The sequence below is a fragment of the Pyrus communis genome, chromosome 6 (assembly GCF_963583255.1).
Source record: "Pyrus communis chromosome 6, drPyrComm1.1, whole genome shotgun sequence".
NCBI classification, from domain to species: Eukaryota; Viridiplantae; Streptophyta; class Magnoliopsida; order Rosales; family Rosaceae; genus Pyrus; species Pyrus communis.
The window spans coordinates 8,813,801-8,832,407 of NC_084808.1; the positions used below are offsets into that span (position 1 = coordinate 8,813,801).

At 35.8% G+C, this 18,607-nt stretch overlaps 1 protein-coding gene across 1 annotated transcript; it reads right to left on the reverse strand.

Moving 5' to 3' along the window:
- Positions 1 to 15,415: 15,415 nt before the first annotated feature.
- Positions 15,416 to 15,850, reverse strand: LOC137735996 (putative glycine-rich cell wall structural protein 1). Its single transcript, XM_068475347.1, has 2 exons — positions 15,746 to 15,850; positions 15,416 to 15,646 (listed from the first exon to the last, which is right to left on the reverse strand). Exons 1-2 carry the CDS (start codon positions 15,848 to 15,850, stop codon positions 15,416 to 15,418), a joined length of 336 nt encoding a protein of 111 aa, XP_068331448.1.
- Between the last annotated feature and the right edge of the window lie 2,757 nt (positions 15,851 to 18,607).

Below are 18,607 nucleotides of genomic sequence, written 5' to 3' on the forward strand. Positions count from 1 at the left end.
GTTCATAACGATTAGGTGAAATTCCCTTATATTTTAGCATCAGATTCATACATGCGAACTAAGTATGTATCCTTAACAAGAATAAGTTATCAATCAAACAGATAAGTAAATCACATTCATGTTTTACAAAACAATAACTGGAGGAAATCAATTCATATCGAACATATGTCCATGGTTTTGAATCCACCTTTAGCTAAAACGAGTTTAGTTCCTCATGTTCGCACTTAAACAAAGATAACTTGAATTAAACATTGAAAGCAAAAGATAGAATGCACCTAAGAATGTTCTAGCACTCCAAGCTTGAATGGTAGGGCACGACTCCAAGGGTTTCCTCTCCTTTCTCCTTGCAAGGTTGTGACACTAGAGAAATTTCTTTGTCTGATGGATGTGTGGTGCGAATTGTGGTGAGAGATGGGTATTGAATGAATGTTGTGGCACTATGTATTTATAGGGAGAATGGAAGGCACATCAAGGATGAGAAAGAGGGGAATTAAGACACCAAATCAACAAAGAACAAGGACACTTTCAATCAGATTCCAGGGAGGAAAAAGAATGATCTTTGCATCAAGAAACATGGCTTCTAGAAGGGAAACATGCGACATACTTTCAGGGGTAGGGATAGGGCTTCTAGAAACTTGAAATTTTGGTGTTCTAATGTGATTTAGATGTCCTCATTGTAGCTGGAATTAAGGTAGCAAAAGATTAGGATAGGATAAGATAAGATAAGGTTGGATAAGGCTTGGATAAGATAAGGTAGTTTGGCTAATGTTTCATTCTTTTTTTTTTTTTTTTTATTCCTTATCTTCCAAGTCTTGAATTAATTCTTCCAGATGTTAAGCACATTCCTAACCCCTTTTGATCTTCAAAAACGTGCATCCACCTTGCTCCATGTTTGTGCAATCCATTCCAGGCCCAAAACTGCTCTAAAATGCTCCAAATTGCACTTTCTTGCTAACTTTGTCATTTGGACCTGAAAACACACGAAAATGGCTTAAAACACTCTAATAAATAGAAACTAACTATGTGAATACAAGAAAACAAGCTAACAAAGTAGCATAAATATACTCCTATCACTTATCTTATATAACCTCATCCAACATTATCCCATTTTATCCAACATTATCTCATCTTATTTCCAGCTGCAAAAGGAATCCTTATCACATTCTAAATAATTCCCATTTGATTCTAGGAGTCCTAAGATAGTTCAAACATCCTAATCCTTTTTCTCTTTGGATTTAGTCGTGCCCTTTGCCCTATATAAAGAAGTTGTGCCACAAATATCAGGGGGGGGGGGGAGATTGTGCCGCAACCTGCCATTCAACCATTGGAGTTTTCAGAGTTCTTTCTATCCTTGTTTAGTTTTAATGTTTATTTTAGATTGTTTTTTAGTTAATTTGAACATGCATAACTAAATTTCTTTTTAGCTAGAGGTGAATTCGAAGCCATGATCATATGTTTTATATGAATTGATTACATCTAGTTATTGTTTCGTAAAACATGAATGCGATTTACTTATCTGCTTTATAGATAACTTATTCTTGTATGTTTATTAAGGATGCATACTTAGTTTGCATGCAGGGATTTGATGCTAGAATATAAGAGAATTTAACCTAATCGTTATGAACTTATATTTATAAGTAGTAAAAGTCACTAGTCATGATTGAGTTAAGTAAATTCCTGGCAGGAGTATCATGCTTTTCATAGTTACGAATGCTTTGTCAATGCTTATGATTTTCACAAAACTTAATGACCTTTAATATGTGTCTCTATCATGCTTTTCATAGTTAGGGAACTTGAGAAGGATAATTTGGTTGTGTTGTTGAGTCCAATTCAATGAACTTAGGAAAGTCTGAGAATTAATTATTCATTCAAAATTAATTTGGAGCATTGTCATTCATGGTTTATAGAAAGAATAACTAGAAATCGATTTATGTGCATATGTTTCATGTGTGGAGAAGAATCTTCTAGCTAGCTTTTCATCCATATTCCCTTTACAACTCAATTTAATTGCTGCTATTTACTTTTGTTTCTTAAAATTCGTCAAAAATCTCCCTCAGTTCTTATTTTGTGTTAGTCCAGCTTAGTTTTCAGTTTTTAAGTTTAATTTGTGTTGATTAGCATCCCTCCTAATCCCCGGCTGAGAACGATCCCTACTTACTCATACTACGATTGCAAAATATATAGGGTTTAATTTGTGTGCTAGTTTATACCACATCACATGTTTGCTGTCAAAGTTCTTGTGTGGTTCATCGAAATGTTGATATGGAATTTTGTCTAATTATTAAAAATGTTGATTACAAAGAATTTGTGAAGTTTGAGTTTCATGATTTAATGAGTTCCTTGGAAACTTCTGGATATGTTGATTTAATTGGGGTTGATGTCTTCTACTGCAGAATTTCTAAAGTTTTGGTTGACATTATAAATCAAATGAAAGAGAATGTCAAGGTTGCGAGGTATGCTATTAAGGGTGCTTTTCACACTTCAACAATCAATATTAAATGCTCCAAATATCTATTTGTTTGGACCGGTAGAGTTCAATTTTATGGCTCCAAATCAGATGATGATCCGAATTCGAGGACGAATTCTCTCCAAGCCCACGAGACTGATGCAGGCCAAGGACTAAAGGTTTTATTACATAAAATTACTGGCAGCTAGGATTTAAGTTTTATAATATAATACATGCATTTTTAGAGTTATAATGCATGTATCTAGCTTTAAATTTGTGGCTTATGGAATTCCTAGGTTAATGACATTTTATGAAATCGTTTAGTTTTTTTAGGAGCTATATTGTAAGCCTTTATTTTTTATGCCTTTTCATATTTTTCACTGTAAGTTGTAAGCCTATAAATACTTGTATTTGTCAAGAAAAGCGAGAGTCTGTTGCTTTGTTCTTTCTAGTGTCTACGTTGTAGGCTGGTACTAGAACCAAAGTTTATAGGGTTTTCAGGCCTCTCCTCGCACTAGGAGATAGTGGACCCTACCTATCAGTTTTCTTTTTTCATTTTATAAAAAAAAAACAAAAAAAGAAAACTGATCGGTAGGGTCCACTATCTTCTAGTGCGAGGAAAGGCTTGAAAACCCTGAAGCCTCGTCTCTAGTACGAGCCTACAAGATAGACAACTAGAAGAATAAAGCAAAACAATCTCACAAAGAGAAAGGCACAAACTAAGAAACTTCTTTGAATATTTCAATCATCAATAAAAATGTTCAACTCCAATTAAATCAATAAATTTAGAACTACCCAACAAGTGAAACAAGCCATGGGACTTGGTTTCCATATCTTCAAAGAAAAACTTGAAGTTGTAGCCTTCAACATTTCCGAGGTCCCATCCACTTGGAATTGCTTTACAAATTTCACAACCCTCACAACAATGATCAAATATTGGACGAAAATCTAGATTGAGACCTCTATCTATTGGTAGTTGCGACATGTTGGTGTTGTTACAGCCTCACCCTTGGATCGAGTTGATGCTCTGATACCAACTAATGCAGGGTGCAGCGGATAGAAACGAAAAAAACATGATAGATAGGATTGATAGGTAGGGTCCACTATCTCCTAGTGCGAGGAGAGGCCTGAAAACCCTATAAACTTTGGTTCTAGTACCAGCCTACAACGTAGACACTAGAAAGAACGAAGCAGTAGGCTCTTACAAAGAGAAAGCCACATAAAAATGAGTTTAGAACTCAAATATCAATATGATAATTCAAACAACTTCTCCCCCTTTTCTTTACAAATACATGAATTTATAGATGCTTTAATTACTGATACAGGCATCATAGTTCATGCATCATTACTAGAGTTAATGAACTCATTAATATTAACCCCACTTAATCTACCCCACTAACATATATTTATTACATTAAATAAAGATTGAATTATTACATAAAATTCATTACTTCAGAACCCTTGTATTCCATGTATATCGGCTGAATTTCAAAAGCCAAATGTATTGAATCTTCCGATGATCTTATTTCATGTCATGCATCACAAAATAAAATTACAAAATTGCCCTTCTGATTCGTAAAATCCAGGATAGGTCGTTACAACATAAACCTAACATTAACACTTCACTGGTGTTATGTATTTCATACATCGTACTGAATAAGTATCATGTTAATACAATTCAATTTCAAGAAGAGAACAAAATTTATTTTTGACGAATTGAACGTAAAATTGACATGTAATAACCTGCATAATTAAACAACAATAGTTTCTAAAACTCTATATATGTGTCAATCACTAGTGAATTTTTCTTTTAAATTGGGTTTCGCTTCATTTATAATTTTATACAGTATGTAAAGTTCTCACAATTTACTTCCGCATATGCAATTTGATGAAAGAGTGGCTTTAATAAAAAAAATAGTAGTTTAGGGTGTTAATGCAAGGTCCTTTTCGACATCTAAAATAGTATAGGCCTGAGAAAGGCCAGTAAAGGCTCAAAGACAATCCAAAGGAATAACGGAAGACCTAGGTTCAATGAAGGAAAGGAAAACCAAAAGCTAATAGAACTAGAAAAGGCAACTCTAAGTACTACAGACAACCGCTCACGGTTGCCAGCAAAGAAGCTAAGCGCTTCATCATAAGGTATTTTCCAACTGTTGGCGAAAGTTCGCATACTGACAACTTTATTGCATAAAGCCCCAGGGGCAGGCCTACTTGAAGACCAACACCAAACTACATCTTGGTCATCAGCATGAGTAGAAGCCTATGAAGGGATACATAAGCTCTAAAATTAAGCACTTAGGCATAGGTTTCCTTAAACCTCAGGTCGCGCAAGGCACTCAGTAAGCATTGGCCCATGAAAACATGCATTCAGACCTGAACAAACATCACTCCATTAACACGAGTCAACTAAATGATATAGGATTAGCTAACAAGTCATGTTTATGTGCTTTGTGCATTAAATGCGAGGGTGGTAGAGTACTCATGCCCATAGACTTTTGGAGCTCCTTAAGGGCTTATATAAGAGGGATGAGTAACTCTTATAACATGTCAGACACAAGAGAGAAAAAGGAGAATATACTATATTAAGCACTTCTTATAGCCTTTATTCAATGTATATGAGCACCTTAGTGGATGTAGCCTAATTTTTAGGGGTGAAACACAATCCTAGTTGTCAAGTTCTTGTTATTTTTACCCTGAGCCCACAAAGGGTCAACCGTACATGTCTTTGTTAACCTCCCAAATTTAAGAGTTAACAGTTGCTGCCATCTAGCAGAATCGCACACAATTTGGTTGTGTTTTCTAACAAGCAATCCTAAGTACGCCCAGTGACAAGCAGTCGTACACACTCCCTCGAGTATCATGATAAGCAAGAGAATGAGAAAGAGGGCTCTGTCCAGTGGCCCCTAGAGGGTAGCAAAGGGAGAAAACAAGAAGAGAATGCCATACTTGCCAACGTGGAGAAAAAAATAGGTGCCATTCTGGCCGGTATTGGAGAAATGAACGAGGTGGGGAAACCTTCTCCGTTCCCATAATAACACTTTACCCCAGAGAAACACACTGACCTTTTAGAGCAAATCATCTAGACCAAAGAAATGATAAAGAGCACCTTCCAAAGAGTAGACCGCCTAGTGGTCCGACACATGCGAACCTAGTTTTGAGGGTTGAGCTAGTTAATCCTTATTGTCAAGTTCTTCTTATTTTTAACCCGAGTCGACTAGGGGCGATCATACTGGTTTTTGTTAACCTCCAAAATTTGAGCATTAATAAAATGTTAAATTGTAACGAGCCGTCCCCAAAAATTACAGTCTTTATAATTTTTAAATGTAAATTTACGGAAATGCCCTTCGAGGCAAAGGCGTTGACTTATGTTGACCGTCTTATCATGTCACGTAAGGTTCATTTTCTTGGCGTATCCTCATAGTACTTGTCACTATGAACGTGTGGGCGCAAACGGAACGTAATTTGGAGTTATAACGAAGGAGTTATTAACAAATGAAGCTAAGGGCAAAATTGTAAATTTATTATTTTCTAGAATGCTCCAAATTTTTCAAGCAAAATCTGGAAAGCCACGTGTGTGGCCCAGATTAAAAGGAAGAAAAGTTGGGCGGTGGAGATGAAAGATATAAGAGAGGAAGGAGGATGGGCGCTGCCTAATCGAGAGAAAAGAGAGAAGTGAGTGACCAATGGGAAGAAAGACCAAGAAGGGAAAGGAGGGAAAAAGAGATGGAGGGAATCGGTTGGGTTCCCCTTGACCCGTGCGATGACCCGACTTCCTTGGAGTTTTCTCACGGTTTTCTGTCTAATTTTTCGGCCTTCTTCAACCTTCCATCACCACCAAATGTCACCACAACACCCCATCACCTAATTCTAACCAAATCGGACGAATTTTAGCCCTAATGTGGTGAGAAAACCCACTGACAGGTCTGGGTGGGTCTTGGCTTTGAACCACCATTGGTGAAACAATTCCTCTCAATTGCCACCACCAATGTAATTCCCTTGAGCTCAGGAACAATGTCGGATCATTGGTTGGACCGTCAGAGTCAATTTGAGGACCAATCAAGAAACACCTAAATTCTAGGGTCCTGGTGAGTTCATGGCGATTTGAGGCTTTTCCCAACCAAATTGGACTTGGCCACCAGTATGAAACTTGTTCTACTCACTGAGATCTTCATTTCTATGAAGTTTGGGAATTATTAGAAATAGTTGATTTTTCCAGCAAATTGAGGCGGCCGACCGCTGTGTACGGCGGCGCGTGGGCTGAGGCATCCTCTGACCTTCCTGAGCTAAATTTGATTATCCAATTCTGTACATGAAGTCTAATTGACGAATTTTCGTCGTTTGAACCTAGTTCCATTACGGTCCGCCGCTTGATTATTATAGCACTTAACGATTTGATCGTTGGATCGTCACCAAACTTTGATTTGTTATAGTACATAATATTTGAGGATATTAGAAACTTACGAATCAAGAATCCGACGTACGGATCTTCTCGAATAGGATATGTAAGTTACGTGTTCTATTGATAAGAATTCTGAGACGTGATTTGATAATTGTTCTAGGCGCCGATCGTTCATGACGCCTCAATATTTGTGCTAGAGAGTTGTAGCGCGGACTTTAGGTGAGTGGGTCTTTTTCCTTTTAATAGTACACACACACACATACAGCTTACGATTTTCCATAAATGTTTTAAATTGATTATGCATAGCATGCCATGATTTAAATGTGTTATATTTAAATATTGCATTGTGATGAGATTTGTGGTTATGCCAAATGATCATACGGAGGCGCAGATAAGTTCAGGTGAGTTATTATGTGATTGAAATGGTTGCATTATATGAGCATGCATATATTCCTTTGGAGCTCATAATTGATGCACCCTGGTATTAGTGCTTCTACCCAGGGCTAAGGCCAACCGTCACGTGATTGTTCACCTCCTACATTGCATGCTCACCTTGGATCCCAGTCTGGTGTCAGCCTATTGTACAGACCACAATAGGTGGTTCCGACTCGTAGGTGACCCGCAAATTATCGCACAACCTTCAAGTGATCGTAGCACTTGAGCGTACATATTTATACCCAGCCTATAATATAGATCACACTAGGTGACTCTGACTCGTATGCTAACCTAGATTGATGACCTACAGGTTCAGCCGTACAGGTCACATTAGGTGACTCTGACTGGCATACTATTTTATATTGGTTTCACACCTGGCTTACATTTATTATTCCTGAGATATTATGACATGGCATACTTTAGTTTTTGCTACTCTTGGGCATTGGTTTTTATACCTACATAGTAGTATTATTTTCTGGAAACTATATGGGTTTCACAGCGAGGGGTTATAAAGCTTTCAAAAGGTTTTTATTAGAACTTTATTTTTAGGCCCACTCACCCTTATTTTTCGCCCCTCCAGGTTCTAGTAGTAGAGTTTTTGTACTGATGTGATATATAATAGCACTCAAATTAAACCCTCTTGTTGACAATTGTAGTAAAGATGCAAGTAAGGATCGTTCTAGGCCGGAGATTAGGAGGGATTGCTAATCTACTTAAAATTGACTTAAAAACACAAAACTAAACTTAAAAACACAAAACTAGACTCTAAGACTCTTAACTAGACTTATATGACTCAAAACAAACTAAAAAGACTCAAAACAACACAAAACAATAAAAAAAAAGACTCAAATTAGACTCTAAAGGGTGATTTGGACGAATTCTAACTTACTTTGACTCAAAACACTTAAAAACACAAATTTGGACATATTCTAACTAATTTGGCACAACAAAGTAAAGCGGATTGGGTTTTTGATGAATTTAAAGTAAAAACAAGTAACTTAAAGACTTAAACAAGTTTGACACGAAATTGGGTGAATGGATGGGTGATAAGCTAGCTAGAGGGTCCTTCTCCACACATGACACACTTGCATACAAATTGATTTCCAGCTGCTTTTCCAATAAACCATGAACCTCAACGTCCCAGATTAACCGTGAACAACATTAATTAACCCTTAGATTTTCCTTAAGTCATTGAATTGGATGGAATACGCATCGGCAACCAAATTATTCTTCAAAAGTTCCGTACATGAACAACATAATAGAGATACAATCAAAGATCATTAAGCTTTGTGAAAATCGTAAGCATTGACAAGGCATTCATAACTATGAACAACATGATACTCCTGCCAGGAATTTACTTAACACGATCGTGACCAGCAACCTCCACTACTTGTGAATATAAGTTCATAACAATTATGTGAAACTCCCTTATATTCTAGCATCAAATTTATGCATGCAAGCTAAGTGGGCCCTCTTAATCAACACACAAGAATAAGTTATCAATCAAGCAGTTAAGTAAATTGCATTCACAATTTATGAAATCACAACTGGAGGTAATCAATTTATATTGCAAATATAATCATGGTTTCAAAGTCTCCTCTAGCTAAAACAAGTTTAGCTCCTCATGTTCGCAAAACAAAGATAATTAAACTTAAACATTGAAAACAAAAGATTGAATACACCTAGAAACGCTCCAACAATCCAAGCTTGAATGGCAAGCACGTCCCAGGGTCCTCCTTCTTCTTCTATGTTGTGGCACAAGGGTGTGGGTGAAGGTTTTAGTGACGAATTGTATGAAAGAATGGCTGAAAGTATGAATTGTAGTGAATGGCTCCCTCAAAGGCTGTGGCAAGGGCCTTTATTTATAGGTTTAAGAAAAATAAGGCCTAACTTAATTTGGTAAACATGTTTGATCCCAAATCCACAAGGAAAAGGAGAAATAAATGTCAGAATCCTAGGGATAAAGGGAAAGGATATGCGGCATCACCTAGGGAGAGAGGGAAAATGACTTCCTTGCACGACAAGGAAAAGGAAAAGGAGAAAGAGGTGCAGCATCCCTCTTTGACTGGGATTAGGGCTTCTAGAACTTATATTTAAGTGTCCTAAATTAATTAGGAACCCCCCTTAACAGCTGGAAATTAAGTAGGAAAAGATTAGGATTGACTAAGTCAAAATAAGGTAGTTTGACTCATCTTTCCTTCTTTGTAGCTGATTCCTTTTCTTCCAAGTTTTGAATTAATTTCTTCCATCTCTTTAGCATATTCCTAGCCTTTCTTGAACTTCAATTTTGTCCATCCACCTTGCTCCATGCATGTGCTATCCATTCCAAGCCCAAAACTGCTCCAAAATGCACTTTCTTGCCTCTTTAGCCTTTTGGACCTACAAACACACGAAAATAGCTTAAAATGCTAAAATAACTAGGAACTAACAACAAAAATGCTGGGAAATAAGCTAACAAAGTTGCATAAATATGCTCCTATCACGTACCGACGAGGATTATTGGCAAACCTTGGGGTAGACGATTACCATCAATGGTATAATTCTCACCCTATTTTACTGTACAGTACTTATGCTCTACCATCACGTGTGAAATGGGTTCATACCCGCGCATCAAGCACTCCTGTACTAAGGTAGTTTTAGGTTTAAATTTATTCACATTTTCCACATCAATACACTTTATGACTTCGTCACCTTCCAGGTGTTAGCCAACATAGCTCGATTCAGAGTCTTAGTGGACATCCGGGATCGAGGGGGGGTATCATAAATGTTTACTTATACTATTGTTTTCAAAATTGTTAAAGTAAACAATTACATGGTGCTGATATGCTGTATTATTTTAACAACACGTAACATAATAAACTACTTATTAACAAAATTTATGTCAATAAAAAAAAGTGAAAAGGCCAAATTAACCTTGTCAACAAATCTTAAGAAAAATAACCAAAATAAAAGTTATAGGCAATTTAGTAATTAAACACAAAATAATTTTACTATTTTTTTAAAGCCTCACATCCAAGTTAATTTCCTCCATTTTCTCTTCAACATTTTTCTCCCAAATAAATAAACTTTTAATAGTGCAGTAATTACACAGAAACAATCACTAAAGATAGGAACAACTTCTTCAACGACGAAAAATTATTTGAAAGTTGTGACCAAAAAGCTTTAGCGACCATTTTATGTTGGGAACATTCATGAAAAGGGCTTGCGATAAGTTTATTTTGATTAAAAAAACCTATGCTATAACTTTATTTAATGAAAAAGACTAAAATTTTAATGAAAAACTCTTAAATTTTAGTAAAAATGACAAAGGACCTTAAATTTTAATGAAAAAGACATAATTTTAATATTAATTTTTTTTTAAAAAAAAACTGACCCGCAGACAAGCACGTCCTCACACAAATTGTTATGAAACTTTCTACACTGTTTATCAAATTTAGCGGTACTACACTGTTTATGAAACTTAATACACTGTTTATGAAACTTAATACACTATTTATGAAACTTACGACGCTGTTTATGAAACTTAACGGTACTACATTGTTTATGAAGCTTAATGGTACTACATTGTTTATGAAGCTTAATGGTACTACATTGTTTATGAAACACGCTACATTGATTATGGAACTTAACGGTACTACATTGTTTATAAAACTTAACAGTCCTACATTATTTATGAAACTTAATGGTACTACATTATTTATGAAACTTAAAAACCCTGAATTTTCGTTACCATACAATTTTGGAAGCATTTAACGGCACCAGCAATTTTGTGGATGGAAATTGTTGGGAACATCACATTTGTCTCAAGGGTGCATCATGTAAATCAAAATTGTAGGTATACAAGGTAGTGGCTTGGTAAATAAAGTTGCACAAGGTACTCTTCAGTGCTTCATATGTCAATAATATATAATATGTAGTAAGGTGTGTATGTATATATATAGAGTACAAATATACAGAGGTTGTAAAATAGATATTGGAGCAGCCATGATTAGAGTTGCTTCTAGCAAGGTAATTTTTGGACCCCAGTTGATGAGTATTGGAAAAAGAAGCAACTAAAAGATGCAGCGGCAAAGGAGACTGCAAGCGCGTTTGATAAGTTTTTTTTTTTTTTTCCTCTTGTCCTTATCATTAAATAAAATTATTAGATGACTTTTGGTTAAAATTCAAAGTTTTGAAGCCATTTTCATTAGTTTTCCATTTTATGTTTTCTCTTTTTGCAAATTTTATTTTTAAAATTTAATAAGCACATGTATAGCATGTGTACAATTGCTAGTATAATGAAAATTACACAATACATTGTATAGTACCTATTTTATATTGATATTTAGCACAAGTGTAGCCACTGGCGGAGCCAGGTTAAGGGCTGTCATGGGCTATAGCCCAGGTAGCTTCTGGAGAAAAATAAAATTTTACATGTAATTTTGATTGATTTTCGAATGTAGCCCACCATATATTTAGTCACTAATTGGAATTCTCTAGGTTTAACTATATAAAATTATACAATACAGTTTACAGACCATTTTTTTTCTTAAATCATTTTTCTCATTACTTCTTGTACATGTACAAGTTTGGATTTGTTTAATTACAAAATTTTTTGGCTCATCTTGTGAATTTTGTTTAAGTTAGCTGATACTATGAAAAATACGGTATCAAATTTCTTTATTTATAAAGATTAAAATTTTTAAGTTAGCCTACCCAGTAAAAAATTTCTAGCTCCATCATTGAGTGTAGCCTATAAAGACAAGCCTAAACACTTAAATAAGCTCACTCCTTTATATTTTAATTTGTCTACCCAAACTTCATCCCAACTGTTTCATGGGTTTCATTTTTTTTCCCTTTCAGTTACTGTAAAGGTAAATAATCAGCATATACCTTTAGACTATATCACATGTAAATGTCTTGAGAATCCTTGACCAAAGAAAACAAAAGGTTTATAAATTGTTTACTAAATTAACCGTCGAAGAGCCTTTTTACCGAGTCTTTTCATTAGCTTTTCGGAGTTTGGAATTTGGGAACGCATTAATACATTTCATTCTCTAGGTAGGCTACTTGATTGTGCACAACGCGTTTTCTCGTTGGACCTTCGGCTGAGAGCGATCGTGCATGCATTTGAGATATTTTTTTTCCGCTGACCCTACACAATGTCAAATATTGCAACTTGTCCTAATACTCCATCTCAAATGCATGCATGCACGCACGCATGTTAGAAATTGTTAGCTATTAAGTAAAGTAGGTCAAAAATGAATGAATCAGAAACGGTCAGCAGCGACTCAGCAGGTACTTTTCTAGGGCAAAGAGATCATCTCGTCACCTTTCCCTTCAAAAGACAGGAATTAAGTGATCTGAATTTTTAAAATTTGATCAAACGATTAAAAAGTGAAGTTAGTAAAAACTTTTAAAAACTATAATAATTTTTTATCGTTAAATCAAATTTTAAAAGTCCGGATCACTTGCTTCATGGATTTTGGAGAGAAAGATCAGAAGATCATCTCTTTCCCTTTTCTAGAAGGGGCGAGGCCAATACCCTGTCGGCGGGTCATTGCCAGACTGTAGAGGCATCCAGGAATGGATATGGAACTTGTCCACATCGCTCCGACTCTTTGAGATTAGTTTTGAATCTTTTGATTAGTGATTCGACTAGTACCCTTTTTTCTAGGTCAAGATACATAACGATTTTAAGATCTAAAATTCTCTTTGTAAATTATACAGGATAATAGTTTCTTTCTATTTTTGTTGTTTTTGTGTTGAAGATAAAAGAAAGTCTGAGGAATTAAGAGAAATAGAGACAAACTGATCATTATTATGATTCATCTCTCGCTTCTTCCATATATTTTGATTATATTTTTAAGCTCAAAAACTAAAAATCTAATACTAAAATGAACTGATGATTATCACGTGAGTCCGCAATTTTTCTCTTGTTTTTCATTTTCTTAAAAGATCAAATGAATCGATTGGACCCTCAACAACCCAAATTTCCATTACACCCAACCTTTCAATAGGCCGGTGCTTAACTTTATTCTTTCCCACGAAATTCCCATGCTTTTGCTTTACACCTTAAAAGTTCATTTTTTTCAAAAGGCAAACAAAGAGGTATCATTAAAGTCTTTTTTGTTTGTTTGATTGTTTTTTTTTTTTTTTTTTTTTTTTTTTTTTTGCAATCACAAAGGATTGCGTAACCTTAAATTTAAGTAATATAAAATATTTAGTAAAAGTAAAATATCCTAAATATTTTAAAAGCAGTAGTTGACACACCCCGACCGAAATCAAGGTGTGCTGGCCATCAAGTGAGAATGACGTAACCATGCGCACAGTGCGGAAACTAAAAATAATAATAAAAGTACGAACAAATAAAAATTAAACTGCACACAGAGTAGTTAACATACATGTGCAAGCGTAAGTGTGAAAAACAATATTCAGATCATAGAAAACCTAGTGTAGTCCATAAGAACAAATACTAACTAAACACACCCAAAGGGGGTCTTACACTGGTGATAATCTGTCAGATATGCCATGGATTCCACATGAGCCACCAAAAGAGCAATCCAAACTAGAACCTGGAGGGGCGTAAAACAAAAAGTGTGAGTGGGCAAAAACAAAGCTTTTCAAAATCATTTCATTATCAAAAGTTCTAACCCTTCACCGTAAAACTTGTATAGTTTCCCAGAAAATAGAATATACACATATATAGAAAACATGCTTAGAAATATGTCATGTCGAATGCCTCCACATAAAATGTACGAATGCATACATCAATAGGCAAACGCAATGCATGGCATTTAAAACATATAAACATTCCATTTCATTTTCTGGGAAAAACCATAGTATATAGGTATATACGAAAAACCAAAAGCCCACTCACTGGTATGTGAAAGGGTCGTAACCCCCTTGTTTCGAGTAACTGCGCTCGTCCTCGGGATAGGTCTCACCTATATGTGAAACAACTATAAAAACGTCAATTTAAAGCACATAACCAAAACTAGGTAATAACTTTTCATACAATACTCAAATGGGGTGTGTGAATACACCAACGTAATCTACTCAACCTCACTAACATCCCCATATTTTTAAAATAATTTTCTGACCTCCCACGCGCCGCCACGCGCCGGCCAAGGCACGGCCAGACGCGTCGCCATGCGCAGCCACGTGCCTGGCACACTGACCGTGTCAATTAACGCCGTCAGGAATATTCCGTTAAAACTAACAGATTCCGTTAAAGTTAACCTAACGCCATTAAGAATATTCCGTCCAAACTGACGGAATATTCCGTCTTCTTCTCCAGCACACCTCCGGTGCCGTCGCCATCGTTGGAAAACCGGAAAATTTTCAAACCTTCGTTTCTCACTCGCTTTTCAACCAAATTCCATGAAATTGGTACCAAAATGAAGCTTACAACAAGTATAACAAAATCTTACCACTTTCAAGCCCTGAAATTCACGAAATCACGCCGGAGAAACTTCACAAAATCCGGCCAAACCTGTAACTCATGATCCCGACGTCCAAATCCTTCCAACGAACCACCCCAAGCTTCCTAAAGACCTCACTAAGCTTTCTACAAGCTTCAAATTCCCTGAAAAACAACATTTCACGTGTGCATGAATAGTAGCCATAATCGAGGTTCCATGGTTCAACGTGAAATCGAAGGATTTCTTACCTGAAATGGGTATTGTTGAACTCGTATGATCGTCACGAACACAAAGATATAGTTTTCCACCTCGATCTACAACGTTTTCACGGGTCTTGGTACTTGTCTGTACGAAGAAGAAGAAGAAGGAGAAAGAGACACGGGACAGGGAAAGTATACGAGAAGGGGATAGGGATGAGAGTGTGTGTGTGGTCCAGATGCAGCCAACAAGCCCACAAAACAAACACCCCAAAATGAAACATAACCACTAAGGGCAAAAATCGTCATTTCACACCTATGGTACGAATAATTCAGGACGGGCTGTCACAATAGTCATCAGATAGCATTTTTTAAAAGCAACATGTAGGTTGCTTTTAAAAAGTACTTTAAAAAAATAGAGTCAAACCTTTAATGAATATTTTGAATTGTTATAAAACGTTCATTAATTTTTTTTGAATGGCATTATTTAGTCTTCCACACACATTCTATCCTATAGAGATTAAAGTGACTGCTATCACCTATCACCACCACTGTTACCACCACCACCACCACCATCACCATAACCACAACTTTCACCACTGTCACTATATTCACATGCACAACCGCTACTACCATTATTGTCACCACCATCACTGCCATCACCACCACCATAACTGCAATCGCCACCACTGCCACCATAACCATAATCGCCACTACCACGATTGTTGTCGTCACCACCACCGTCACCACCACCACCACCACCAAACTGAAATTTCCACCACTGCAACCACATCCACCACCACCACTGCAACCATATCCACCACCACTACCGCCAACTCAACCACCGCCCTACCACCATTGTTACCTCTGCACCCCAACCACCACATCCCTCTATTAGCACCACCATTATAAGTCCACCATTGCTGCCACCATCACCACCATCGCAACCACCACCATCACCATTCACCATTGTCCTCGCCACTGCTCTCGTTGCCACCACTCCTATTACTATGTGCATTTGTCATTGTATATAATTATATCAGTTTACATTAAAATTTATCAAACGCTTTTACACTGCTTTTTATACTCACAACACTTTTAAAATACATTTAAATAAGTACTCATTTACTTTACTTTACAATTGATTATTCTTAAAGTACATCATAATTTATTTTATTTTTTTTAAAAAACATAGCAATTCCAGTGGCCGAAAGTTCCTTTTTTCATAAGCCACGGTTCATGGTAAGCATGTAAACACGCATGATATTTGGTAATTTAATCAAGGAAAAGTACTACAAAGAGCGTGGCCTAGTCTTCTATATACATTAAGTATTAATTCTTGGGATAATTTTCATGAGATTAACATAAGACAAAAGTACAATACAAATAGGGATGGAATATACTTTAAATGGGGTTAGTTAAGCGTTGCTTTTAACCTACTTTGGTTATCCTTCTGCTTTTGTCATCTCCGAGAAAGTAGGAGATAAAAATCTACAACAAAAGCTCTAATATGTCAAATTTATAGATCAAACTTATAAAATATTTATTAACATGTTTATTTTTTATTATTAACACATCATACGACGTATAAATATAATCTCAAATTTTGTTCTACCTAGCATTATATGTGTCGCCGTCTCTAAAACTTTAAGAAAAACAAAAGTGTAATATATATTTTTTATTGTAGTGCATATAGGTCCATGGTTTACCTAAACCCCTAAAAAAGAAAAAGATTGTCTTGGAAGAAATATTGAATGAATCAACTTTCTGATCGCGCACCCACCTTTACAAAGAAGATGCTGACATCTCGTGTTTTGTTTTGTCCTCCTAATTATTCTACAAAAGAGAATTAAAAAGATAAGGAGCTCTGTAAAGGACAAGCATGTGAATATATCTACTTATTCTTAGATCCCTTAAAATATTAATTATTTTAGGATAAACTAGTACAACATATGTGAATATATTAATTAAACTTGGTTAGTTTATAATATAGATGGAATGTTACTATTGTAGTATTAGGTAAAGGACAAGCATATGATAAAGTGGAACATGCCCTTTTTCCCTGTTCGTCTTTTTGTAGATATATCATATATGCAGGCTTTTTGAGCAACCATGCACATGCTTACTTGTTGCGTCTCAACAAATTTAAATTAATTATTCAATAAACAAATTTTATGTCACTTTTACTTCACGATTGTTTGACAGGACAAAGTAATATGCCCACCTTTTTACTAATTAAATGCCTATCATGACAAAAATTGAATCGTACATATATTCTTTTTTAATTTTTTAAAAAAATTATAGCAATAATCTTTGAACTTTAATTCAATTAGAGCAATATTTTCTCAACTAAAAATTTATGATCATTGATTACTTAACTCATCAAAATGTATAGCTATGGTCATTTTCGTCAACTCTGTTAAAACTTCCGTCAAAATGAGTCACGTGGTCAGAATCAAAGGGAAAATATTGGAAACCAAATGAAAAAATTGTAGAAGTGGTCCCTCAACTTTAACTCAATTGAAGCAATGATCCCTCAACTTTAAACCAATTAAATCAATGATTCTTACAACATGACTCGTTTTGACGGAAGTTCTGAAGGAGTTAATGAAAAAGATCATAGTTACACCTTTTGAGGAGTAAAAGGATCATTGATTATGAATTTTTAGTTAAGAGACCCTTGCTCTAATTGGGTTAAAGTTGAGGGATCAATACTACAATTTTTTTTTTTTTCGTAAAGGAATATAAATGCAATAAAAGGTTTGACCTTTCACAAAATGATTTTTTTTTTTTTTTTTTTTTTTTTTTGTTAAACTAAATTACTTTCATTAAATAAAAAAAAGTAGTACAAGGAAAAGAGAGCCCAAAAGGTAACCCATAACCAAAATACAGCCCAATAGCAAATAAGAAAATACAATAGAAATGCCCAAAAGTAGCTAGTCAAACAACAAAAAAGGAAAAAAAAAAAAAAAAAAAACCCTAAGATTGGAATTGAAACCAGTAGCCACTATATGCGCCTCCATCGCAAGGCCACCATCACCACCAAGAGAACAAACCAATGAAACACCTAGATCAATAGAAAATGGGGGTGAGCAAGTCACCCGCGTAGTGAGCGCTCCTATCATCCTACCAAACAATGCTAAAAACACTTTAACAACTACTCAACACCTAAGGAGAAGCACACGAGACGAGTAACAGAGACCGATGCATTAAGAATAAGTGTGCTCAAGTTTAGCAAGCCAGGTCTTCATTCGAAGGTTCCTTGTACGAGTTGCGACTCCAGAGGGAGGAGGTTGAGGAGGCTACGAGCAAAGTGCAGGTGGACTTGGATTCAACTAGAGCAACTGTGGCAAGCCACAATGAGACTTATGGTGGCCCGAATTGCGCAGTTAGAGGAGGAACTCATGATCAAGACTGCCAAATTTAGGTGAATGGAAGAATTTCTGAGACAACCGATGGTGGAGACCAGAAGAGTCTGCGAGGAGGAGGCTTGCGATGTCATTCATGACTTGAAGGAAAGACTAGGTCAATAAAAGGAAGTTTCTGGTTTCTCTTCCGTGAGTCCCCAGGGATCTCCTTCTCATGATTCTACTTTGTTTGCTCGCTCTGCTGCTTCTCTATCGTGAATGTTGAAGTATCATGCTGTGAATCTATGCTGCTTTATTATTTGTCTTTATGTTCGGTTTTTTGTTTTCAGTAACTACAAACATCCTATTTTTTTGTAAGT

Bases quoted from the DNA above. Each gene is read 5' to 3' on its own strand.
- LOC137735996 (XM_068475347.1), bottom strand. From the start codon at position 15,850: ATGGTGAATGGTGATGGTGGTGGTTGCGATGGTGGTGATGGTGGCAGC. The intron at 15,647-15,745 runs GTAACAATGGTG...TGGAAATTTCAG, and splicing joins GTGGTGGTTGGGGTGCAGAG to TTTGGTGGTGGTGGTGGTGG.